Source organism: Elephas maximus, chromosome 12, assembly GCF_024166365.1.
Source record: "Elephas maximus indicus isolate mEleMax1 chromosome 12, mEleMax1 primary haplotype, whole genome shotgun sequence".
Classification (NCBI taxonomy): Eukaryota; Metazoa; Chordata; class Mammalia; order Proboscidea; family Elephantidae; genus Elephas; species Elephas maximus.
The window spans coordinates 91568888-91595525 of record NC_064830.1 but is presented as its reverse complement, the minus strand read 5'-3'; the positions used below and the strand labels follow the sequence as shown (position 1 = coordinate 91595525).

The 26638-nt window shown below is 43.8% G+C and overlaps 1 protein-coding gene across 8 annotated transcripts; it reads left to right on the top strand.

The window, feature by feature from the left end:
- The first annotated feature begins 8184 nt into the window (after nt 1-8184).
- Nucleotides 8185-17798, top strand: ZNF3 (zinc finger protein 3). 8 transcript variants are annotated; one of them, XM_049904502.1, is made up of 7 exons: nt 8459-8621; nt 9927-10041; nt 12501-12638; nt 13756-13847; nt 14123-14249; nt 15045-15158; nt 16198-16285. In XM_049904502.1, exons 3-6 carry the CDS (start codon nt 12584-12586, stop codon nt 15086-15088), a joined length of 318 nt encoding a protein of 105 aa, XP_049760459.1. In that variant the 5' UTR covers nt 8459-8621; nt 9927-10041; nt 12501-12583; the 3' UTR covers nt 15089-15158; nt 16198-16285. The 8 variants fall into 8 exon arrangements, with proteins under 8 accessions (XP_049760453.1, XP_049760457.1, XP_049760459.1 ...); XM_049904496.1 differs by lacking the exons at nt 8459-8621; nt 15045-15158 and adding an exon at nt 8185-8452 and having other exon boundaries at nt 16198-17798; XM_049904495.1 differs by lacking the exon at nt 15045-15158 and having other exon boundaries at nt 16198-17798.
- The last annotated feature ends 8840 nt before the right edge of the window (nt 17799-26638 follow it).

The window sequence follows — 26638 nt, the reverse complement described above, 5'->3', positions numbered from 1 at the left end:
ACTTTGTTATGGCAGCCCTAGGAAACTAATAACAGCCGTTACATGGACTTCAACTATTTATCCAAAATTGAAAACTTCATCTACATAAAACCTATAGAATTTTTGCCACAGATGAAAATAACTATTTGCCAAGTAAGTTGACCTCACCTGCCAGCTTCTCCTCTCCCCAACACAGTGCCCATGTCCTAGCTTGCCAGGCAACGTGTTCTAGTTATATGGCCTTTCTGGCCACGATCTTGTAACTCCCACAAAATGATTGGGTGGGACTATGTAAATAAGATGCCTATAACCCACCAAGCGGATTGGTAGGTTTTGCCATCCACTAGGCTTAAAAAGAGCCATTCCGACAGGTTGAGGGCAGGGGAATCTCACTACTATCAAGAAGAAGAGCCAGAAGCAGGGTCCCTGTGCTGAGAAACTCCTAGACCCAGGAGACAGAAAGCTGTAACACTGCAGACAGTGTAAGCAGCGAGAGCCAGGAGACCAGCGTGAGATGGCTATAGTGGGCTCCCTGGCTCATGGCATGAGGTGGGCTCCCCAACCTGTGGAGTGAGAGAACTGAGCACCTTCAGGCAGGATGCTTCCTGGTGGAGTGGGGTGCCTCTGGGCACTTATTGGTGCAGCTAAAGAGCTGTAACACTTGCCTAAGCAGAGCAGAGGCCAGCCTGAGCAGGGCAGAGACCAGGCCTGACCAAGGGCAGAGGCCGAGAGCAAGGCCTGCCTGCCTGCAGGCATGGTAGTGAAGGAGCTCACAGGTTGGAAGCTGTCCTGCCTGAACTGTATCCTGTCTCCTGAGTTGTTTCTGTTACTTCCAAGCTGATCCTGACCCTGAATTGTTACTTCCCAAATAAGCCCCAATCATGAGTATGGTCTGTGAATTCTGTGTGGCCATTTCAAGGAATTACTGAACCCACTAGAGAAGCAGAGAGTGCTGTGGGAGGGACAGCTGGTGTCAGAATTAGTGTAAAGAGTGGAGAGTAGAGGTGTGTCTGATCACCTCACAGGAATCAGCTTTGAGCTGATGCTGCTGGTTCTTCTCTCTCCTCCCCCTAAACTTAGAGGATCTCTGATGCTACCATTTTACATGGCTGAAGGCCTTCCTGCTCTGTGGCCCTCAATGGAGACCATTCCTGGATATAAGAGTATATTTCCTCCTTGCTTAGTCTCAAGGAGGCCTTTATTATGGAGACAAGGTGTGGCTGAGCCCCTACTTGTGCTTCCAAATGTATATTAGGTCCTTTGCACATGTTGGTAAGTAAACAGAGGGAGCTTGTGTGCAAAGAAAAGAGAGTGGACTAGACCCACAGAGAAGAGGTGAATCAGGCTGCTTAGAGTGGCTGCTTCTCCTGCAGTTCCCATGAGCCCCAAATCTGATCTGCTTCCCGCCTCTGGACCAAATTTCACCCTCCTTTCCTCCACTTTTCACCTAAATTAATTTGGAAAGCCTAAATTATAAGAGCTGATGAAGCACTGGATTACAGTGTTAACAAACTCCCTGGTGCCTAGAACTTCCATGTTCCTAGGTAGGAAGCAATTAAACTGAAACCCCCAGGGCTGCTGTTGCTATAGGAATATAAATTGTAAGATGGTAATACAAAGGAATAGCACAGCAATTCCGCTCAGAAGATAAGGATTAAGATCCCCTTATGCCACAGCTTGTAGAGAATGCTATAGCCTCACAGAAACTTTGGGCACTTGGTTTAGGGGTGAAAGAGAACTACAGTATCATGCAACAAATTCCAGTAACTACTAAAAACTAACTGAAGTGTCCCTCTATTTCAGTTTGGGATGCAAATAGCATTTCCCAGTTGGAGCCCAGATTGCAATGCTCACACCCACACACCTGTAATAGAAGGACGGCTAGATGTCCGATTCGTCTCTTGCCATGGCTTCAATCTGTTCCTCTTTGTGTGTCCAGTATCCCCAAGTACTTAGATGCGGGTCTTGAGCCCTCTTTGGTCCTATATTGGGATGTTAGACAGGAGGTGCCAGGAAATGAGACAAAACCGGCCTTGATTGTTGAGGGTTCCTGAGCATGAGGCTAGAGAGAAGCCCCTCGCTCCTGGGCTGACCTTGGTGCTAGCATAGGATCTCGCCCTCAGGGCAGCAGCTCTTCCAGGCCAGTGGCTCTTTATCCAGAATGTCACTTGGTGAAGGCAGCTCCCAATCAAACAGGTTAAAGCTCTTTTTTTTCTACACCGGCCACGTCCCTGGGGTGCCAGACTGCCCTGGAGTGGTAAAGATGGGGCAGGTTCCATGCTAGTTGTCCTGTAGGCCTCGGGCTACAACTTGGGCTCAGGTGGCTGAGGAATGCAGTTGAATCTCTCCCAAAGGAGTACAAACTGCATGCCTGACGCGTTATTCCCAAAGCCATGCTTGCAGTATGGCCACAGAAGCTGGTAATCAACTCCTGTAGCTTCCTCTCGTGCCAAGTGCCCTTTCCCAGCCCCAGTGGTTCTTTGTGGGAAAGGGAACTAAGCTTGGGAAGAAAGCTTTTCACCATAACCAGTGGTTCTCAAGGGGGTGAGGAGTGATTTTGCCTCCCAGGGGATACCTGACAATGCCTGGGGAGATTTTTGGTTGTCAGACTTGGGGAGTAGTACCACTGGTATCTACTGGGTAGAGGGCAGGGCACTACTACCCTACTAAACATCTTACTATGCACATGACAGCCTTTCCCAACAAAAAAATTATCCAAACCCAAATGTAAATAGTGCGAGGTTGAGAAACCCTGCGAATGGACCTGAGTCCCAAGTGTTGCAGGTCCATGCGAGACCTTCTGCTTCACATGCACAGGGGCCTGGAGAGTGCCAGCTCCAATGTCTGCCACCCCAGAAAAGCATTCCTTCTCTTCTTCCTTCCCCGAATGGCCCTGTCTCTCTTCAGAGGCCCTGTGCCCTTTCCTGCCTCTGATCCCTGGTTCACCTGGACGGATCTCCCTACTTGGAATCTCCAGAAGCAGACAGTGATAGGGGGTTAGGGCTTCCTATGCAAACAGGTCCACTTTTTCTCCTCCGCCCAGCTCTGAGCGATGAGGAAGCTTTTGCTAAGCCACAGGATAGAGGGAACATAGATTTATATAACTAAGGGAGACCAGTCCTGGGGGCTTTTGCTGAATAAAGGCCAGTAATTCTTGGAAACTTCTGTCCTCCAAGCACCACCTCTTTTGCTAGGAAAAAAAAAAAAAAAGCTTAAAAAAATTACAGCAACAAAAATATTTTTAAAATCTCTTGAAGGGCCACTCAGGCATTATTTTTCCAAGGGCATATTAGAGGTAAATGAAGTAATTTCATAAACATTTACTCACTCACTTTTTCATTCACTGAACAGCTGCCATTGAACACCTGTGATGTGTTAGGCAGTATTCTAGATTCTGGGGTCTACAGTGGTAAGACTGCCAACGTCCCTCCTCTCAGGGGGAGGGAGATTATTGAAAATAAAAAAGTAGACAGGTACATAAAATAATTTCAGGCGTAATAAGTGCTATAAGGAAAATAATACTGGTTGCTTGATAGAACTTGACTAGGGGAGAGAACTACACGAAATGAGACGGTTAGAGAAGGCCTCTCTGAGGAGGTGACATTTGAGCTAACACCCAAATGACAGGAAGAAGCCAAATACACCATGATCTCAGGAAAGAAAATTCCAGACAGTAGGATTAGCTAGTGCAAAGGCCTTTAGGCAGAAGAGCTGTTCACATTTGAGGAACGAAAGGAAGAACAATGTGCTAGACAGGATAGACAAAGAGGATTGTAGTAGATGAGGTCAGAGGTGAGCAGGCCCAAATCTTATAAATCCATGTAAACCAGGAAAAGGGGCTTGGATTTTATTTTAAGAGCAACAGGAAGTCCATTTTGTTGGTTTGTGGAGACAGATAGATGTAGAGAGATCAATTAAAAGACTGTGGTAGTTCAGGGGAGAGGTGATGGTGATGGTGGAGTTGAAGAGAAGTGAATAGATTTTGAATAGGTCTTGGCACAAGATAACAGGACTTGTTGATGGGTTCTATGTGAGGAGCAAGGGAAATGAAGGAATCAGTAATCATTCCTAAATTTCAGGCTTGGGCAATTGGGAAGAGGACAGTGCTCTTCACCGAGACGGGAAAGACTAAGGGAGAAGCAGGTATGGGGGTGGGGAGATTACCAAGAATTCTGTTTTGGAGACTAAAGTTTGACATGTGTGACCGACACAGCAGTGGTTACCTGTTCAAACCGGCAATCAGACTCATGAAATGGAATTGGCTTTAATTCTATGTTTACTATGCTTTGTAGAAGAACGTAGGACAGGATGTACAGCATGCATCGTGTCATCGGGAGGCTTTGTAGCCACTCAAGTACACAGCTTCTTCTGCCCTTTACCTACACTGAGGTCACCATGACGCAGACAAGTTGCAGCCTCGCTTGCCCACCTATCTTTTATACTATTATAGTCACATCAGTCCCAGGGCCTGCATGCTAACTCACAGCTCTCTCAGTCCAAGCATAGTCTTGTGAATCAAGAGACTCACAGCACACAAAGCAGACACAGTTACCTTAACTCTGTAGCTTCCAGGGAAGCAGTACTATGAGAAGATGTGGTCCAGGCCTGATGTTACTCATGAATAATTGCCCATTAGACATCCAGGTGGGTATGTCAAATAGCTATTGGGTATAAACCAAATTTTGAGGTTAGATCAAGGCTGAGATACATATATTTGGGAGTCACTGCCTACAGATAGCAAATAAATCATAGGATGGGGTGAGTACACTAGAGCAAGAGGTAGACAGAAAAGCGAAAGACTGCCAGGGCTGAGTCTTGGAGCAAGCCAACATTTAGAGCTTGGGCAAAGGAAGAGCAAAGAAATGAGATGGATAAGACATAGCCAATGAAATGAGAAGAAAACCAAAGGTGGAAGCCAAGAGAAGGTATTTCAAGGAGGATGTGTTTAAGTGTGTTTTGCTGCTGTGAGATCAAATAAAATGAAGACAAAAAATGACTAATTGAAAAAAAAGATGTATACCTAAAGATTGTATTCCGTGTAATTCTGTAAGATTAAAAAAAAAAAAAAACCGTTGCCATTTGAGTCAATTCCGACTCATAGCGAGCCTATAGGACAGAGTAGAACTGCCCCAAGGGGTTTCCAAGGAGCACCTGGTGGATTCGAACTGACAACCTTTTGGTGAGCAGTTGTAGCTTTTAACCACTACACCACCAGGGTTTCCAAGATAAAATAAGAACTTGCTAATAAAGGCCCGAAGCAAGAAAGCTATTCCAGTGCATTTGCTGTGAGACAATAATCACTACTGTCCTAGTGAAGTCACTGGACTAACACTCTAATTTGATATTAAAAACAAATAAAATTTATTGAAGGAATGAACCCTGGGAGAGCATGCATTCAGCTTGGCTGTAACCGTATGTTCTGCCTTACAGGCAAAATAAAGAGATATTTAACAAGCAGAGTGAGTACAAGTAACAGTTTCACATCAAAGCAATGACAGGGAAGGAGGTGAGCTTTACGAGGGTGACAATAACAAGGGTGACAATAACTGTACAACTTTCTTTACATCAGTTTCTAGTCTAACACAATCTCTCATTCTTGATACAATTTAACTAAGGCAGTATTTCTAATACGAAAAGTATGAACCATTTTGACATGAAAGTTTAGTGATATGGAAGTTTAGTGATACATTTGCAGCTGGGCCAACTTAATTGGTATCTATGGATATGGAACTGACCATTAGTTAAAACCAAAAAAACCCAAACCTGTTGCCAATGAGTCGATTCTGACTCATAGCGATCCTACAGGACAGAGTAGAACTGCCTGATAGGGTTTCCGAAAGGCCTGGTAGATGTGCACTGCCAACCTTTTGGTTAGCAGCCCCCAGCTCTTAAACACTAAGCCACTGGGGTTTCTGACCATTAATTAGGGAAGTGTAAATAAACTCTGCTTTGAGAGAAAAAGAGATAATGCTTAGGGGCTTGCTGAGGAACTTCTTAATAACATGTTTATTTATAGGCTCTAATTTACATTAACAACTCATTGAAGCTTTTTCTAAGGCCAGCTGTGGGAACACTCTTAACATAACAAGCATGACTGAACTTTGTTTTTCAAACAGCAAAGGTTACCAGGAGTCAAACATTATCAGAAGAGTAGAACTAAAACCCTCAGTTTAATTTCAAAATGGAGTGCTTAATTTTAGTTCTGAAATCCCCTCACTTAGACCTGCAGGCACCTGAAAATTTAAAAGTTCCTCACGCACTACCAAGCCAAAAAGGAGGACCCAGACCAGAACAGCCCCTTCTCCTCAAGCTACCCTGGCCACTGGGTACCATTATACCATGGGGACCACAGACAGAAGAATGATCATTAATGGCAAGGCTTTTGAGTATTGGCTGGGAATGAATGAGTCAGGTTCTGGGACAAACACTGATGATAAACTGTAAATTGACTTAGCCCCAGAGTAATAGGGTTGATTGTATTGACGGTGCTGGGAGCACAAAAGCTGTTCCCTGAGGAATGTCATTGGAACTTTTACAAAACAAACATTTCCACTTGAGGAGCCTTACTCTACTTCCATCATTCCTCTCCTTCCCACTGCTTCACCATTTATCGCTGTCCTTCTTGTCCTAGAGGAATGAGTGGAAGAATAAGAAGTTGAGAAAAAAAAAATCAAGCTCTGAAGAACTGTTGAGTTTATTGAGGGGCTTAGCTATTCAAGTACTTGTTCAAGTTCTTGCTTGGGGTCTAGAAGGACTAGAGATGGCCCACACCCCCACACCTCTCAGGTCACCCTCAAGTTTTATTAGTTACTAGTACATTGTTTTCTCTTGCCTTGAACACTCACCTTCCTTCTCGTGGCCCCACTGCTTCTGGAAAATCTTCTCGTATCCCATCACTGTCTCCTAGCACATCGTATTTTTTTTACTGACATTGGTTATTTAAATTATTGTCCTTAGACTGAAGTCACCACGGAATGAGGTCTGTTGCATTCCCAGAGCTGAGGGTGTGCACTATAAATACTGGATGCAGTAAAAACTGGGATCAAGTGGGAGGCAGGACTGTAGTGGGAATCAGAAGGGCCTTTGCTACACAGGATATTACAAGATTTTGTTTTGTTTATAACCTGTAAAGATTTAATTTAGACATTTATAGGATTCTCCCTGTGACACCATAGAAGTAAGCAAACCACAAAACTTTGCCCCTCACTCATTTCCCTAAAGCACTTCACATACCTGTTACATTTAAGGACTTTTCCCTGTGTGGGTCCCCCCCCGCCATCTGGCACTTCCTGAAATCTTTTCTGCTCTTCATCACTTGTACAGGTTTCATCCTCAAGTGAATTCTCTGATGGACTCAAATGTTTTCTTCAGATGTTAGTAATTTTGTTAAAAACAGTAAGACTTTGACAATTAAAGAGATCAACTATTTAGTAAGAGAGAGACCTTTGCAAGCAGCAGTCCTGGAGAAAACTACTGTGACTACTCAAAGTGGTTTTTTTCTTTATATGCCATTTACAATTCTGTAATAAAAGAATGTACAGTTGCTTCTTTGAAGGTTATACAGTAGTGCAGAATAAGTCATATGGGATACATAAAACCCTAGAAATACAGGTCTTAGGAAAAAGAAGCTTTTAGATTAAACATCTGTCATGTTACTTCAATGTAAGCAAAGTCCTTGGGAAAACTAGAAGGGACATTCTTGAGGGATTAATGAGGTTGGTTTGCTGGGGTATATTTAACGATAACCAAAACCAAACCCACTGCCATCGAGTCGATTCCGACTCATAGCGACCCTACAGGACAGAGTAGAACTGCCCCACAGAGTTTCCAAGGAGCGTCTGGCGGATTTGAACTGCTGACCCTTTGGTTACCAGCCGTAGCACTTAACCACTACGTCACCAGGGTTCCCATATTTAATGATAAGACACCCAGAAATCTTGGAGCATCGTCCAGGCTTCTGGAGAAGTGTTTAACAATTTAAAGGAGCATCTGTACATGAAACTAAAAAACTTAGTTTGGATGGAAGCACATTTCAAATAAGGGTGTTTCTTATTTTGATGAGTCCGTCAAGAGTCTTCCTGTTCGCTGCGGGTCTACTTGGGTCGTCCGCGTAGCCCAGGCACCTGCGTTCTCCTCGGCCCTTGGCGGTCCTCCGGAAGAATTTCCGAGAAGAGCCAGCAGGACCCCTAGCCCCACGTCCCCGCCGTCCCTAACGCGACTGGCCGACTGAGCATGCGCCCTGAGGTCGGAGGGCCGCGGCCGGCTCGGCCCGCACCTGCGCGGCGTCCCGCTCCGCCCACGCCATCAGGCGTCGGCTGCCCCTGGGCGGCGACCCGATAAGTCTTCTCCGCTGGCTCCGAGGACAGTGCGGCCGCAGGGCAGGGTGAAAAGCGGGCCCTCAGTCCTCGCCGCTAGTCACTCTGTCAGCAAACCATCGAGAGGCGAAGACCTCCTGCTTTCCTAGAGAAAACAAGTGGGTGTTGAGGGACGGGGGTGGACCGGGTGGTGAAAAGGACCGACCCGGAAGGGAAAAGAAGAGAGCTTCCGTTCTTTGTTCTGGCCCCGGTGTGTGTGTTTGTGACAGGGTCCGGCAGGGCCTGGTTCGTGTCCGGCCCCCCAGATCTCCCCTCCCTGGCCCCAGGGTGAGTCTGGCCGCCCCTGGGGCTCGCGGTGAGACGGAGGCTGTGGTCGCCGGGGAAGGGGGTAGTGTCCGTGCCGCTGCGGCCCGAGGGGCCCCCAGGCCCTCTCGGAGCAGCGTGCGGGGAAGCGTCCCTGCATCCTCCGCAGCCGGACTCCGAGTGTAAGAAGCGCCGCTTCCCCAGGAACCTCCCTCCTCCTCGGAGCCGAGCCCTGCGCGGGGAGGGCGGAAAGGGGGCTCCGGTTTTGGTTTTTTCCTTAAGTGTCCATCTCGAGCCTTTATAAGTTCCGGTAGAGAGGTCCTCCGTTCTCTTTGAAACAGCTGATGACAGCGACCCTAACTTAATAGTTCTCCGAGGGGCTTTTATTTCACGTTAACAATTACCCGGGCAGGAGAGGAGATCCATGTTTACTTGGGTCCAAGGATCAGAGAATGAGTAGTTCTATGAAGTGGGCGCAGTTAGAATAGGTCTAGGAGGGGGTGCAAAGTCAATTTCCAGAAACAGTCCTGCAGGAGCCCAGTAAGTGGAGTCTTTTAGGGGGAGTGATTCCGCTGTCTCTGGCGGTCGCTCCCATTTTCCATTATGTTAGATCTCTAATTTGGTCTACTTCAGAAGTGTGATTGAACACAGGCTAGTGTTTACCCTTTGAGGGGCGTGTGTAAACTGCCACCGGAGGATGAGTAGAACGGTGAACCTGAAACCTGTGGAACAGTGAGGCAAGCTGGAGGTATTTATCTTCAAGAAGAAAAGTCTCCTGAGCGGGCTGTCTCATTAAAAAGGAGAGTAATTGGGAGTGTGTAGCAAGGTGTATATGCGTTTTTGTGTGAGAGACTGACTTGATTTGTAAACTTTCACTTAAAGCTCAATAAAGATGATATAAAAAAAAAGTCTCTGGAGGCTGAGCATCACTTGGTTTCAAGTTCTTGATGAACAGTCCTGTAAAAGGAGAAGATTCTATCATTGAAAGTTCAAGGGGCTAGATTCTCAGCTTAGGGACTGAAGACCTCCCTAATGGCTAACGGTAGAACAGACTCTCTGTGAAGTAGTTTGAGAGTATTTTGGGATCAAGTTAGCTGGCTGAACCTTAGCCACAGAGTGGGAGGTTGACCTGGAGAACCTTCAGTTACCTTCTAGCTCTCTCCACAGGTGCGTCACAGATACCAGTTGTGGTGGTCTTAATCAGTATATATATTTTTTAGCATATAATAATTAGCTCTTTCTGTTTTTCTTATCTCTAAATATCCAGGTTAGAAATGAAGTTTACATGAATATTATAAATTTCCTTTTTTTTTTTTTTAAATTATATAGCTTTGGCATCAGCGAAGGTCAGAATTCCCAGAAACTTGAACAGAGGCTGCCAAATTCCTAATAATTGCTACTTTGGCTTAGAGGATTAACCCCAAAGAAGGAAAGACTCCAGCAGGTAAAGTTTTCCATGACTTGCTCCTGCTACCTGGTTGTCATTCTCTGTCCCCAGGAGCAGCTCCAGGGAGTGGTGTTGGCAGCAGAGCAGGGGAAGGGTCCTGCCCGTACCTGAAGCTGTGGGAGCACAGTGGAGAGTTTCTTTTCTGTGAGAAACATTGTTTACGATACAGACACTGGGGATTTGTTCTCAACAATGTGCCTTTGAGTTCCAGCTTTGGTTAATCCAGCTGTGAGGAGGGAGTGTTCCCCTTTTCTCTGGTGTCAGAACCTCAGACTTTCCATTCTAAGGAAAGTTTAGACTGAGAGCTGATTTGTTGGGGGTTCCTGTTCTAAGGAGTACTAGAAATGATAGAGGTGGTTGATAGGGGAAAAGATGGCCAGGACAGAGTTGAAGGGATCTAGCAAGGAGATGATGGTGAAGAGAGGGTATGTCACTTGATTACCAGTGGGCCTGGCCCATGCCTGATTCAGTGCCTTCCACCTGTATAGTGTTACTGGTATTGAGCTTCTCGACCCTCTTGCTGCCCAAAGAATAGAGTTCTCTGAACTGTCAGTGACTCCTACGGATTAATTTGGATAGAGCCCTGCATGCCCTTTGTGAATACAACAGTCTGTAGTGATGAAGTAAATACTTTTTCCATTTCTCATTTTTTTGTCCCTTGCAGCAGTGCCTGGCGGTGTAGTTGACCTTCAACTAACGTTTGTAATACAACCAAATGAATAAACAGATAACGAGGGGGATAGACAAAATCCAGGGATTTTTTTTTCCCCCCATTCTCTTGCCCAAGTATAAGGACACTGGATTCTTGCTGTAGTATTCAGGTGTGAAGTAGAAACTTCTGCCTGAGATCCAAACCTTAGCCTAGATGCTAATGTTACATTTTATCCATTAGAGCCACAGAGAACAGGCCCCTTTTAATTATGGTAGCAAGTTGGGGGTTGGGAGCAGTTAGTAGGGATAAAAATGGAATAACAAAGAATCTTGTTTTTAAAAACATTGGTCCCTGCTTCAGGGACTAACATCCCAATCCACGGAAATGTATCGTGAGAGAGGGGAGGTAAAAAGAAGCTGCTAGGACTAGTCTTTTGGATCCTGGTGGATATATGCACCTACCTTGTCTAATGAGACTGTCATAAGGATCACAGAAAGGTCCCAGGTTCCTCAATAACATTCCACCTTTGGCTGAGACAAAGCAGAAAATTACTGTAGAAAGAAAGGGGTGGCAGGAGGAATTTATTTTACAAGATGGCCCCTACTTCTATGAAACAGAGGTGTTGTTTCCCAGGGGTTGTTAAAACGAGAGATTTCTCTGATCTCTTTTCCTATAAGAATAGTACGTTGTTGTTGTCAGGTGCTGTCGAGTCGCCTCTGACTCAGTGGCCTTTATGTAGAACAGAGTGAAACATTGTGCTGTCCTCACAATGGTTAGTTTGAGCCCAGTGTTGCAGCCATTGTATCAATCAATCTCATTGAGGGTCTCCCTTTTTTTTGCTTACCCTCTGCTTACCAAGCATGATGCCTTTCTTCAGTGATTGGTCCCTCCTGATGACATGTCCAAAGTAAACAAAACAAAGTCTTGCCATCCTCGTGTCTAAGAAGCACCTGGCTGTACTTCTTCAAAGACAGATTTGTTTGTTCTTCTGACAGCCTGTGGTATAATCAGTATTCTTTCACAACACCACAATTCAAATTCATCAGTTTTTCAGTCTTTCTTTTTCATTGTCCAGCGTTCACATGCATATGAGACGATTGAAAATACCGTGGCTTGGATCAGGCCCACCTTAGTACTCAAAGTGACATCTTTGCTTTTTTAACACTTCAAAGAGGTCTTTTGCAGCAGATTTCGTTTTATGTTCAGGTGTAAGGATAATACCTAAGCTTAATATAATATAAACCTAATGAAGTAAGTTTTCTCTCCTACCAATCCTAATGAAAAAAAAAAAGGAGGTTTTTTTTTTTTCCTTCTCTAAAAATGGTTAGCTTTGTCCATTACCCCATATATTTTTAAAAAGTTGATACGATATATGCACACTTCTGTAATCTGTGGACACACACTTTTATAGTTTACCCTTTTCACTTTACATTATATAAATCTTTCAGTCCATCTGGTGTTTTTTACTTTCAGTTGTTGCTTAGTTTTTCATTCTGTTAATGTCATTTGGCTTGGATGGTCCTCCCGTGGTGGTATTTTGTTATTATAAATATCACTCAAAGTGTGTGGGATATTGCTGAGGAACTTGGGGCTTCCTTGTGGTCTTGGTGGTAGTCTCATTCCAGGGAGTAGGTGTATATATCCCCAGGATCTAAAAGACTAGTCTCGATTGCTGTTCCCGCTCACTGTTCTTGGGCACTGGCTGAAATGCTTGTCCCCCTCTTTCTGTGTTAGGAGTTGGTTTTGTTTTTTTCATTTGTTTTCATTATTACTATCTTTGAACTTTGGACTTTTGCTTCTGCAGTGCTTCCGCATTCTCGTTCCAAACCTGCTTCCTGCTGAGTCTACATATAGGAGACCAGAGTGCCTGAACTTCTAGCCCTACCCATGGAAACTCAGGCTGATCATGTATCTCAGGAACCTCAGGCCCTGCTTGACAGTGGTGAGGAATAGGCATCCATTCATTCTTCTATTCAGTCATTCAGCAATCATTTATTGAACTCTCTTATTCACCAGATACTGGATTAGGCGCTAGGATACAAAGATGAATAAGACATGGTACTTGCTATTCAGAAGCTTACAGCCTTGTGGGGGAGGCTGACAGAAACCAGTAATTAATGTACAGCTTGATGGGTTTTATAACCGAGGCTTTTTTTGAATGGCTGTGGATACTTCAGGCAGAATTAAGAAAACTGGCAGTTGCTGAATTCCATTTCTCAGGCATCCTCTAACTGCAAACCTTGTAGACGCAGCTGTGCTCTTAAGGAGCGTGATCTTAGAGGAGGCTCTTGGGAATCATTTTACAGCTCACAGGCAAAAGGATAAAACAGATAGAAGCCTCTAAAACCTTGGCATTTTGCTTTCAGAGACTGTGCCACTGACTTTGGAGTCAGTTTCAGCCTTAGTGGGTATTGTTCCCATGGTTATCAGGAAAAAACAGTTTTGTCTGTGATTCTACAGAATCTAGTACCTCTGGGGGTTTAGGGTCTAAGACACTGCTGGGGGACAAATACGTAAACTTAAGAATTACAGAAAAGATGTGTGATCTAGCACAGAAACGGGAAGCATTCACGCTTTATGTGATCTGGGGTTGGAGAAAGAGAAGAGCTGTGGATATTACATTCCCAGCCAGGGCTGCGGTGAAGCTACTAGTTTTCCTCTGGTCTAAATTTGAATTCAGACATGTGGAAGAGTGATGGGCGGGACATAGACAGGATAGCCTGTTTCTGCCTGTGTTGGGAGGATGGACAACAATGCACTAATCACTAAAGACAGCACTTGGCAAATTGCGTTGAGAGTAGAGTGACTGGAGAGAAAGGAAGGGACCTGGTGCAGACTGGGAAACCAAGAATTAACAGGGCTTTGGAAGTCTCTCCTCAGGCAGGATGGGCCTCTGTTGTAATCACCTTTAATAGCCACAGAGGAAGCGAACTTGAAATATAAGAGGGAGTGGGTCCTAGGTTGTTCCAGGACTCCATGAGTTTTCTGTGGATCTGAAAGTCAGCAGGTCAGGAGGCCAGAAGGCAGACTCACTCATGGGCCCTTTTATTGTCCATCAGCTCTTTCTTCTTCAAAAATTCCTGCCTTTTCTGACAAGGACAGCTTAGGGAATGAGATGCTGGCAGCTGCACTCCTAAAGGCCAAGTCCCAGGTGAGTTGTGGCTCCCCTTATCCTTCTTTTCCTTCCCTTTTTGTGCTGTGACACCTTACTCAGTGCCATAAACCATGATTTCCCTATCAGGACCATAGTCCTTTCCTGCTGAATAATGGAGCTTTACAGTGTCTTGGACTCTGTCTTTCTGCAGCCTCACCTCCTTTCCCCTACTTTTCAAATATCCATCATTCATTTCCATCCCAAACTATTTTTTTGGTATTGCCAGTTCCATCCCTCAGCCTGAAATTGCATGCAAGAACTTGTTGTTTCAGGAGTTGGTGACATTTGAGGATGTAGCTGTGTACTTTATCCGGAAGGAGTGGAAGCGTTTGGAACCGGCTCAGAGGAACCTGTATAGGGATGTGATGCTGGAGAATTATGGGAATGTCTTCTCACTGGGTAAGGAGTTAAGCTTTCTCCACAAAACTCCCTCGGTGTTTCTTTGTTTGCTAGTAATAATCCAGTCACTGAAAATAATAAACTAAGGATTGACTTAGTGTAAGGATATCCCAGCAATAATAGTGGTAACTCACATTCATGATTTGCAGTTCATGAAGAGCTTTCATACATATTCTCACATTTACTCCTCACAGTAACAGCAATTGGAGTAGCTAGTATTATCCTCGTTTTATGAATGAGGAAAGTGAAGTCAGAGATCTTAAATGCTTTATGTGTGGTCATATAGCTAGTAAGTGGCAGAACTTGGGCTTTGGCCTTTGAACTCCAAATCTGATACCTTTTACATGTTATTCTCGGGATTTAAGATGTAATCCTGAGACTTTTCCAAAGGATTAGCATATTGGGATTCCTGAACATATGAGGTACTGCTGTGTGCTCAAGTGAACATTCTAGGACTCGTTACCTCCCTGTTTCTCTGTCGGATTACCTCTAGGGGCCTGTTGCTTTGTTCAGGACCTAGTGAAACTGCTGCTTTTGTAGAAATTTAAACTTGTTTTAGGAAGAAATCAGCTTCTTACCCTTTAGGACATGGACTATTAATTCTCTGTGTCTTGACTCCACTTCCAGTGAGAACGTTTTCTCAAGTGGCGCCTTGGGGTCCTCCTAACTCCCGTTTGAGACCTCCCTATATATTACTTTTCTGTTCCCTACAGATCTTGGGCCTGGGATTGAGCTCTGGGACTGCTCAGTATAAGCAGTATAAACCTCCTGTCCCATGTCTTTCCCCATGAGCAGGATTCCCATTTCTGAATCCTGACATGATCTCTCAGCTGGAGTGAGTGGAAGAGCCGAGGGTCCTGGGTTTGAAGGGAACTGAGAACAGAGAGGTCCTGAGAGGTACCTGTTCAGGTGAGGGAGAAACAGCTATTTCTGTCCCTAACGCTTGTTGCCCTGTCTTTACTTTTAAAAAATACTGATAAACTAAAAATGCTAATATCTAGAACTTTTACACTTATTCTCTATGCCTGAAATTCCCTTTACAGAAACCCCAAGGTAGTAAAAATAGAGAAATCAAAGCTGAGATTGCTGTCCTCATTCATAAGAGCATAGTCTTCTAGGCATAGGACCCAGAGACAGAGTAAACTCTGTTTGCTGATTTCTGTGGACTTGGCGTTATGTGGCTGAGTACAAATGTGGTTTTTCTTTCCTCCTGGACTGTAGGGATCACTAGTATTCTCATCCTTATTGCGTCTGTCTGTTCTACTACTGTTTCTCATCACCCTTCCCTACTTTTCTCATCAGCCATCTGTGTTTAGTTTCTTGTACTTGCTCTCCCATATCATTTTTAAACTGTTCTTCACTTACCATCTCCCCAAAATTACATCTGCACTCTTGGACCTTCATCTGCACTTCCCTGAAGACTTTTCACTTCATGAAGCCATATGTCCTCCTTTGCCTCTCTTTCTGATCCATCCACCCCCCTTACAAACTTGGCTTTCTCTATAGCTTCTCTAGCTCTTTTCACCTTGATTTTGCTTTCTGTTTTTCTTTCTCTGTTTCCTCAGCTCAATTATCTTATTTTCCCTTAGCTACCCAAACGGGCAGGCCTCTTTGCAGGCATGTCAAGGCATGTGCAAGGAGCCTTGGTGCAGTGGCTAAGTGCTTGTCTGCTAACTGAAAGGTCAGTGGTTCGAACCCACCAGCCACTCTGCAGGAGAAAGATGTGGCAGTCTGCTTCCATAAGGATTTACAGCCTTGGAAGCAGTTCTACTCTGTCTTGTAGTGTCGCTATGAGCTGGAACCACTTTGATGGCAGTGAGTTTTATGTGTTTAAAGGCATGTGCTTTTAGCACTATAAATATTAGTCACTTGATTATCTTGTCCTCTGGTTTTGTATTCTTTCTTCCACAAGGAACAAGTGACATGTGCTTTTTGTTTATTGTGCCAGATGGTGAGAATAGACGTGAGAATGATCAAGAAATTTCTGAAGATACAGGATCACATGGGGTGCTGTTGGGAAGATTCCAAAAGGATATTTCTCAGGGTCTTAAGTTTGAAGAAGCCTATGAACAAGAAGTCAGTCTAAAGCGGCAGCTGGAGAACTCTGGTGAAAGATTGAATAGGAAGATACAAGATTTTGGTCAAAGGACAGCTGAGGAGAAGCTAACTCCCATGGGAGAGAGAAGTGAGAAATACAGTGATTTTGGGAATAGCTTTTCTGTGAGTTCCAACCTTATTTCACATCAGAGACTTCCTATGGGGGACAGACCTCATAAGTGTGATGAGTGTAGCAAGAGCTTTAATCGAACTTCAGACCTTATTCAACATCAGAGAATCCACACTGGGGAAAAACCCTATGAATGTAATGAGTGTGGGAAGGCCTTCAGCCAGAGCTCACATCTTATTCAGCATCAGCGAATTCACACTGGTGAGAAACCTTATGAATGTAATGATTGTGGGAAGACTTTTAGTTGTAGCTCTGCTCTTATCCTACATCGAAGGATCCATACTGGGGAGAAACCTTATGAATGTAATGAATGTGGAAAAACCTTTAGTTGGAGTTCCACCCTTACTCATCATCAGAGAATCCACACTGGAGAGAAACCCTATGCTTGTAATGAATGTGGAAAGGCCTTCAGTAGGAGCTCCACCCTTATTCATCATCAGAGAATCCACACTGGAGAGAAACCTTATGAATGTAATGAGTGTGGGAAGGCCTTTAGCCAGAGCTCACACCTCTATCAGCACCAGAGAATCCACACTGGAGAGAAGCCCTACGAATGTATGGAATGTGGAGGAAAGTTTACCTATAGTTCAGGCCTTATTCAGCATCAGAGAATCCACACAGGGGAGAATCCCTATGAATGTAGTGAATGTGGGAAAGCCTTCAGGTATAGCTCAGCTCTTGTTCGCCATCAGAGAATTCACACTGGAGAGAAGCCTTTGAATGTAATGGGTATGAGCAAAAGTTCTCTCAGAGTTACTGCTGAATTAAATATCAGAGAGTCTACATGAAAGACAGCCACACACCTGTTTTCCTCACTTCTCCTGAATCTAAAGAGCTTCTGCCTTACTGTATAAGTACAGACAGCTTAGGATATGTCCCTTCCACCTCAAACCTTTCACTTTAGCAACTGGCAAATTGGGAAAACTACCCAGCAGTGATTAGCAGCCTAGTGAATTTTCCTAGAATGATACCAGCCTTAAAAAGTTAGGAGGCAAGCAGCTGACTGAGTGCTGGGAATAGAGGGAGGCTCTGGAACCAGCCACCCATTTTGGAAGGGAGTTTGCACTAAACCATTTTTCTCAGGCCAGAGGAGCCTTTCTTTCCACAGTGGCCATGGAAGCACAGCAGGAAAAAAAATTCCAAGGATTTCTCTAGTTGGAGTTGACAGCACAGAAGGCAGTGGAGAGAATGTTCTGAGTCCTGGTATTTGCTAGGAAGGAAATGGAAGCTGTATTTCAAAGCCACTGGTCCCAATCCAGCTTTAAGCTTTGATAAGGAATGTACTATTTTGTATCATAATTCCACTAATTATGAAAGTTTGGCGCTGAGATACATATTTTATTGAGAGAGGGAAAAGATCCCCAAAAAGGTTTTCTATGATGTCTGTATCCTTTAGGGCTCTTGGAGCAGCTAGAGCGAGCTTCTAACAGCAACCTTAGCAATATTGTAAGAGGACCCTTTGCCTTTCCCTGTTGTAATGTGACTGGGAAATCCAATCAGTGAGTCTAGCCTGAGGGTACACTATCAGAAGCATTTAGCATTGGCATCTATTTCCTCCTGCCTTTTTCTGTCACCCTGTCTGTGATAAAAGTGATCTAATCCAAACCCTTAGTTTCTAAGGATGCTTTAAGGAGCTAAAGTAGCCTTGCCCTCTGTCACCTTTGACATCTGGCCCTGGACCTCTCCTGACTCCACCTCTGAGTCTTCAACAGCCAAGGATTAATACAAATAAAGAGTAAAGTCCCAGAGAAGAAAGGCTCTGGCCTGAGCCTGGCAGCAGGGCTCTTGGCTGGGTTAGAATGGAGCTCCCCAAGTTTTCCTGACTGAAGGGATGATCTTTCATTATGTTTTCCCAATCCTATTCATCGTGTAGTATAAATGAAGTGCACTATTAAACAGAATAGTTTTTCAGAAGGAGAGATTGAGTGTGTTTTGTACAGGGGCCAAGTTTACTTCAGTTAAAGCAGGAAACTATTAATGGCATCTTTTAAAATTCACCTTAAAATTTTTTTCTATCGGCAACATTTCGTCACAAACATGTGGCTTCCCTTTTCCTAAAGACTCCATCATATTCTTCTAGGTACTGCCACAGACTGAGCTGTTTACACGGTCAGTGTACAAAATGACTTCTGACCTCAGCTACCCAGAGTTAGACCAAAATTCACAGTTTAAGAGTGCAGTCCTCCACAAGACTGCCCTTCAGACACCAGCCACAATTTCAGGGGTTCCCAGGACACCCTTGGCTTCTGACGCTGCCTCCAGATTCAGGGGTTCTCACTACCCCCTCAGGTTCGATAATTTGGTAGAATGACTCACACAACTCAGAAAAGTACTATACTCATTACAGTTTTATTATGGCAAAAGGATATAAAAAGCCAACCAAAGGGAGAGATGCATAGGGTGGGAGAGGTCCTAAATGCAAAGCTTCCTTGTCCTCTCCCCATGGAGTCAGGCCACATCAACCTTTTGGCACAGTGTACAAAGAATATTGTCAGTCTCAAGCTTTGGTGTCTAGAGTTTTTATTGGCATTTTATTACGAGGGTATGGTTGATTGAATCATTGGCCATGTGATTGAACTCAAATCTCCCCTTCCCCGGAGGTTGGGCTAATACGTGATGGTGGGTCTTTCTGGTGTGGCTAACCCTCACCGTTAGCCATCTCATCAGCATAAACTATTGGTGTGGTCCAGGACCATCCATGGATAATAAACATTGCAATCACTTGGGAAATCCCAAGGGTCCGGAGGGTTTTCCCAAGAACCAGGGACAAAGGCCAAATTTGGGGGGAAGGTTAATTCTTCACTCCCTATACACTTGTCTTCACACCCACATTTAGGCTTTTGTGAGCTATATGTCATTCTGTGTAGTACAATAATTAAGGCCAGTACCCCAAACTGGGTATGTGATTGCTGACAGAGTACTTGGTTGCTGGGTATCAATGGGCATATTTGGATTTCTTGATTTGGTTGGTAGGAGGATGTTACAGCCACGGCTAGGGTGAAAGTCTAATGGAGATGAGACGATGTCTGGAATTCTGGCCTCTGACGTTGTGATTGACGACCTAATGTTTTTAATTTCTTAAAGCTCTAATGAAGTTATTTGGCTCTTCATCGACATTCACTACATACTTGTGGATTTCTCAAAGTGTGGACCATGAACTATCCATATTAGAATCACTAGGCTGCTCATTGGAGTCCCTGAGTGGTGCAAATGATTAACTGAAAGGCTGGCAGTTTGAGTCCACCTAGAGCCACTTCGGAAAAAAGGTCTGGTGATCTGCTTCCCAAAAACCAGCCATTGAAAACCCTATGGAGCACAGTTCTGTGACACACATGGGATCACCATGAGTCAGGATCAACTTGACGTCAGCTTTTTTTTTTTTTTTTTAATTAGGCTGTTTATTAGTAATGCAGGTTTCTGAGCCCCAGACCACACCTAGAAAATAATTTCTGGGGTTAGAATGTAAGAATTTACATTGGGAAGGAAGAAATAGTAGGATAGTTGGAGAAAATTTCTAGGAGGAGGTAGCTGGGTCTTAGAAGATAAGGAGAGGGGGGTTTCTGGCAGGACAGTTTGAATGGGCCTGAGTATGGCCACTTAGGTGGTGGTTCACGTTGTGGAGCTGAGGAAGAGACTGCTGGACAGGCTAAACTGGTACCTGATGAATACTCAGTAAATGTAGAGGATCACCCACTTCTCTGCTCTAATGCTTAAGCCAGCACTGGACAGACTGAAGCCTCCACCAAAAAGATAAAATGGAGCCTGAGACCGATCAGGTGCATTGCATGAAAAACGAGGTTTTTTTGCTTGCTTTTAAAATAACTTTGAAACTACTCCTGTAACGTTTTACTCCTGATTCTCCTAGCTGACCATTCCCATTTCCCATAATGATTCCTCTTTTCTCAGTCCCTGACTGCTTTCCTGTTCAGTCATGGTGTCAGTTTCTGTCCTCTTTCTACTACACCATTATCCATAGAACCCACTTACTTCCAAGGCTTCAGCTATCACCTCTATGTAGGTAAGTGTTAAATCTGCATTTGTGGTACAGACCTCTCCCAAGCTCCAATCAGACTGCAGACTGCATTTACACTTGGACTTTAAAATTTTAAATTACGTCTTTAAAATCAGATTCCTCTCTCCCATAAGCTGTTTGCCTCTGAAAATTGCTACAAACGTCTAAGGCTCAAAACTTCTGAGTTTTCTTTGTTCTCATCCTCCTATGTTTAACCATCCATCAGGTTCTGGGCAGTTCAGTAAACATGGAGTGGAATGATAAGACGTTGTCGGGAAGTTTTCAGAGTTTGTGGTTATGGAGGAGGTGGAAAGTTTCAAGCAATGGTACTAATTAATAGTAGGTAACATGTCATTTTTTTTTTTTTAACATGTCATATATACGTGTCATACGCTATGTGCCAGCTTTGCCAGGCTCTGTTCCAATTTACTCATAACCTTCCTATGAAGTGTTGGTATTATCCCCATTTTAGAGATGAAACAATTGAACTTGCCCAAGGGATTCTGACAGTGAGATCAAAACAAGAACGGAAGACCTCCCCAGGACGCTGCACTTGGTGGAAGGCTAAATGATACGGTCTAGATGACGGATGTGGAGATGGGGAGGCATGTGTGAAGAGTAAATTTCAACCAGGAGGTTGTCTTGTCCTATCAGGATTCTGCAGTGTTCATAGCTATTCTTCCTCTTCATTTCCATTGCTGCTAACCCTATAATTCAGGTCTTCATTATGTCTCCCTTGGATTTTTTTTTTTTAATGGTTTAACGTTGTTTTCTCTCGTTAATCTCCCTAATGCACCTATTTATGCAAAGTTTCAGGGGTGCTTCTTACAGAATAAAGTTATAACTCCTTAGCCTTATGGTCAAGGCTGTCCATGAGCTGGTCTCTACATACCTCTTATTGCTTCTCTCCAAACATCAAATAAATAGCAAAATAATAAGGCCCATATACTATATTCACGTCCATGAATTTGTTCACAATGTTCCCATGTTCTGCTCCAGCTCCTCACATCTGATCACTAAAAATTCAGAGTTAAAGGGGACCTTAGAAACCATCTTATTAACCTCCCAGTCAGTGTAGAGACTTTGGACAGTTTCCCTGACAGATGACTACCCATTCTCTATCACGTCTTTGGGGACGAGAGTCTTGTTGCACTGGGCACCAAGACTTCACATCGCTGAGCATCCTAACTGCTGGAAATTACGCTGAGCTGAATTTACGTCTCCTTGTAAATTCCACCGTTAGCTTCTGTTTTGCCTTTTCAACCGAATGTAATCATCTGTAAAATGAGAGGAACGGACATAATTTCTAAAGATATTTTTAGTCATAATAAAAGCAATTTCATTCCTAACACCTCCCCTCTGTACCCCCCAACTCCAGTGATTCTGAGAAAGGATATTATGTGGTGACCTAACTACAAGAGAAACCTTTTTTTACCTGAACTTTTCAGCTGACAGCAGTAATGGAGTGGCTGTGGTGAAGAGAACATATTGATGAATTGTTTCTTCTTAAGAAAAGATGGTTTTCAAAAGCTCCCCAAAGACAGATTCTTTTCTTCATAAATTGTTTTTAAGAGTTTAAATTTTTTCTACTTCAGAAAAATAAAGGAAAGCCTGTCAGGTGCATTACTTTAAATATGTCAGTAATGAAGAACTCATGGTTTTGAAATGAGTAAGAAATTACACGGATGATTTTCCACATACAGAGATACGGCCATCAGGATGGTTATCTTCCACCTTAAGCATGTTTTTCCATTTATATTCCCTACTTTGGCTGCTGACATCACCAACTTCCCAGTCAGCCAATCCAGAAACCTGAGAATGGTTCTGGATGCATTGCTTCTCTTCATCTCACTCCTATAGCTTTTCAATGTCTCTAACCTGTCCTTTCTTCCCCATTCCTTGTCCACCTAGCAAACTCCTATTCATCTTTGAAACCTCATCATCAGCTTCGCCTTCTCTGTGAAGCCTTTTCAGGCCATTGTGCATATCACCCTCCATCCCCACCAAGGTAATTTTCACCGAGCTGCCTCTGCATCTTGTACATAGTCTCATTATTGTGCTTATCCCCCATCTGTTACATATTATTTTATACATCTGACTCCTTCACTATGGTGTTTTTTCCTTTTATACACTGTCACACTTTTCTACCACAAATATGTGTTGCTTCATCAGCAGAAAGAAAAAATTAAGAAAATAAAAATAAGAAGGAACATCCATTAAGCACTTTGTGTCAAGCATTGTTCTAAGTGCTTTATCAGTTCCATATTATTGCCCGTTTGTTCAGGAAAGAAGAAAGGAAGGGGGAATGGGGAGGGGAGTTCACAAGGTGCACAGTGAATGGTGGCAGTGAAGTTAGATGAGTTTGGAGTCCAAAGCCCTAGCTTTCTCTACTATACCACACCACCAGAGGGTATCCCAAACTCCAACACATCCTCTCCTCTCACTGATTCTTCAGTCCCTTCAACATCAACTCAATAAGTAAATGCTTCCACTGTAGGAGATACAAAGATGAATGAACTACGGATCCTGCACTGAAGGAAGCGCCAGTCTAAAGAGAGACCTAAAGCCTGTATTGATAATACAAGAGAGTGAGATGCCAGGAAAGGGACAACAATCATAATGATAGCTGATATTCATGGACTCCTTACCTATGTGCCAGGCAGCGTTCTAAGTATTTTATATGCATTAACTTGTTTTTACAACAATCACATACGGTAAGTGTTCATACTATTACTATCCCTATTTTACAGTTGAAAAAATGGAGTCACAGAAAGGCTAAGTAACGTGCCCAATATTACAGAGCTAGTAAGTAGTCGTATGGGTATTCCACATTTTGTTTATCCATTCATCAGGTGGTGGACATTTGAGTTGTTTAGGGCACTGAATTTTTGAAACAGAAGCCCTAGAATTGAGTTCCACACCACTTCCTAGCTATGTGGCCTTGAACAGGTATGTCATGTCTTTGAGCCTCAACAATTTCACCTGTAGAGTGGAACTGTAAATTTTATTGTTTTGAAATCATAAATTTTAGAATCTCTAGTGCCCTTTAAGGAGCCCTGGTGGTGCAGAGGTTAAGCACTCGGTTGCTACCCGAAAGGTCGGTGGTTCGAACCCACCAGCTGCTCTGTGGGAAAAAGATGAGGCAGTCTGCTTCTGTAAAAGAATTACACCCTTGGAAACCTGGGGCAGCTCTGCTGTGTCCTGTAGGGTCGCTATGAGCCGTAATTGACTTGATGGCAATGGGTAGTGCCCTTTATGGAGTCCCTGGGTGGTGCAAATGGTTAAATGCTTGGCTACTAACTGAAAGGTTGATGGTTCAAACCCATGCAGGAGCCCCTTGAAAGAAAGATCTGGCAATCTGCTTCTGAAAGATCACAGCCATTGAGAACCCTATGGAGCACAGTTCTACTCTGAAGCACATGGGGTCGCCATCAGCCAGAATTAACCTGATGGGCAACTGGTTTGGTTTTTTGGTTTTTAGTGCTTGTTCAGAGCCTAAGAAAAATGAACTATGGTCAACATAGCTCTATAAATTCAAAACTGCCTCTCCTCTCTTTTTGTACCCACTTCCCATTCGCTATTGGCTTTAGGAGAAACATTCAATAAAAAGATTCATAGGCCAAACCACTGATGTCACTGTTGTGTTCTCTGTCATTTATACCATTCCACTGATTTTACGTGCATTTCTTCTCAAATCTTACTGTCTCCGAAATGGCCATGCGTCTGGCTATCGATGGTTGTGCATTAGTAAGTAGTAGAACAGGGATTCAGACCCAGGCAACCTAGCTCCAGAGTTTGAACTCTTCCTCACTCCACTGTACTGCCTTTCTACAAATAAAATGGGGAAATTATGAAGAAAGCAAACTTATGTTCTTCTTGGGAGGGGCAAGGCACATGGTGATCACAAAAGGCTTTATTGAGGAAATCACGTTAAAGCTAAATTGAGAACACGGATAGGTAGAATACAAAGTCATGAGTGGGAATCTTCCTTCTGGCCTGACAAAAGATAGGTGCCGAAATAGGTACTCAGTTTCACTCAGGTAAATATTTATTAAATACGTATTAGATGTCAGACATTGTGTCAGGGGAAAGCAGGCAATGGCTAAATACGGGTGAGGGAAAGAAGAGCAGATCTTGGAGGGCAGTGAATATCTGTGAGTCTTCTAGGAGCTGAGGTGAAAGCTTTCAAGGCATGAATGTAAAAAGGGAACCTGCATGTAAGACATGTTAGCAATAGAAAACCCAGCAAAGGCTCTACCGTAGGTAAGTTTTGAAGCCACAAGGGCCTAGACCAGGGTGAAGGCAGTGAGAATGGAGAAGAAAGGATGAATCCAGGAGACTTCAGGGAATTGAAATTGCATCTGAATCAAGAGAAGCATCAACTGATGAATAAGGAGGAGGACCTGGAGACAATTCCACTGTGAGTCTGGGTGACTGCTGTCTCACAGATTCTATCCAAACTGTGAGGTATAATAAGGATATGCAAAATGGCAAATAATCAGTACCCCAGTTTGGATGGGCTAGAGTAATTAGAATATAATTTAAGGTATTATCCATTAACCTTTATAAACGACGAGTATATTAGAATAGTTTGGTTGCTGTAACAGAGACCCAAAATAACATTGACTTAAACTTTAAGACAGAAGTGTATTTAGGTAAGTATATTTCTCAGTCTTGAGGAAAACAGTCCAGGGTTGGTATGGTGCCATGAGCATGGTGCCAGGGACCTTCTATCTTACTGACTGCCATTCCTATGATGTTGCCCATGTCCACGTGGTCCAAGATGATTTATTACCATATCCACAGTCCAAGCAGCAGGATGGAGAAAGCAAGGAAGAAGGGCATGCTCCCTCCCTCTCTTTTGGGGCACAATGCAGGAACTACAACTATCACTTCCTGCTGTCCAGAACTTAGTCACATGACCATCCTACTCACAAGGGAGCCTGGGCAATGGAGTCTTCATTATGGGCCAAGATCAAGGACTCTTATGCCATGAGAAAGAGAAGTATGGATATTAGAGGAAAATGAGAAGCCTCTGATACATAGGCTGGAGCTTTTCTCAAAATGAACCCTAGGTATCTGTGCTGCTCAGGTCTGACAACACTAGAGTGTGAAGTTGTGAATTCAGTTCACCTAGTACTGAGCATTTACTGGGTGCCAGGCCCGGTGCTAGGCTTAGGAATACAATTATGAATAAGATGTAGTACCTGCCATCCAGGAGCATATGGTTTAGTAGGGAAGAGTTTCATAAACACACGTTTTCAATAATAGTAGGAGGTATAATAAGGATATGCAGAGAGGCACCTAACCTAGTTTAGGAGTTTAGGGAGTGGTCAGAGCTTGTCTTAGGCTGGGTTCTCTAGAGAAGCAAAACCAGTGAAGTGTGTGTGTATATATATATAGAGAGAGAGAGAGACTGATTTATCTCAAGGAAATGGTTCACACGGTTGTAAAGGCTGGCAAGTCCCAAGTCTACGGGTCAGGCATCAAGCTGGAGGCTTCTCTTGACTCTTGTAGCTGCAGGGACTGACAAATCCAAATACAAGATTGGCAGGTAAGACAGCAGGCTGCTGGCTCATAGGCTGTGGAGGCTGATGAATCCCAAGATTGGCATGCAATACAGCAAGCTGCTGGCTCAAGTCTCAGGAACTGGAGGTTAGGTGATGATGAGCCAGATACAGAATCCAGAGTAAGCGAAAGTCAGCAAGCTTTGCCAGAACGTCCATATATATTGAATGTAGGCCATACCCCCAAGGAAACTCCCCTAGCAGATCTCATTATGGAGGTGATTACATTATGGAAGAGCGATCAGTCCAATGTCTGCCAAACCAGACAAGCTGACACATAACCATCACAGAGCTTTACTGAATGAAGAAATTCAGGACTTAAAATGTAACTTTTGGTACAGTGGTTAAGAGTTTTGCTGCTAACCAAAAGATGATCAGTTCGAGTCCACCAGTTCGAGTTCCTTGGAAACCCTATAGAGCAGTTCTACTCTGTCCTATAGGGTTGCTTTGAGTCGGAATCGACTTGATGGCAAGGGTTTTTTTTTTTTTTAAGAAGACGACTAAACTCTTCGAACGAACTGTATGTTGTTCACTATTACATATGTTGTGCCTAGCATAATGCCTGGCACATAGGAAACATTTA

What these genes read in the sequence shown, in the direction of transcription:
- ZNF3 (XM_049904496.1), top strand. Translation starts at nt 12,584, where the DNA reads ATGGAAACTCAGGCTGATCATGTATCTCAGGAACCTCAGGCCCTGCTT. An exon ending in TCCTAAAGGCCAAGTCCCAG is followed by an intron (nt 13,848 to 14,122) that starts GTGAGTTGTGGC and finishes TTGTTGTTTCAG; the next exon opens with GAGTTGGTGACATTTGAGGA. An exon ending in TGGGAATGTCTTCTCACTGG is followed by an intron (nt 14,250 to 16,197) that starts GTAAGGAGTTAA and finishes TTATTGTGCCAG; the next exon opens with ATGGTGAGAATAGACGTGAG.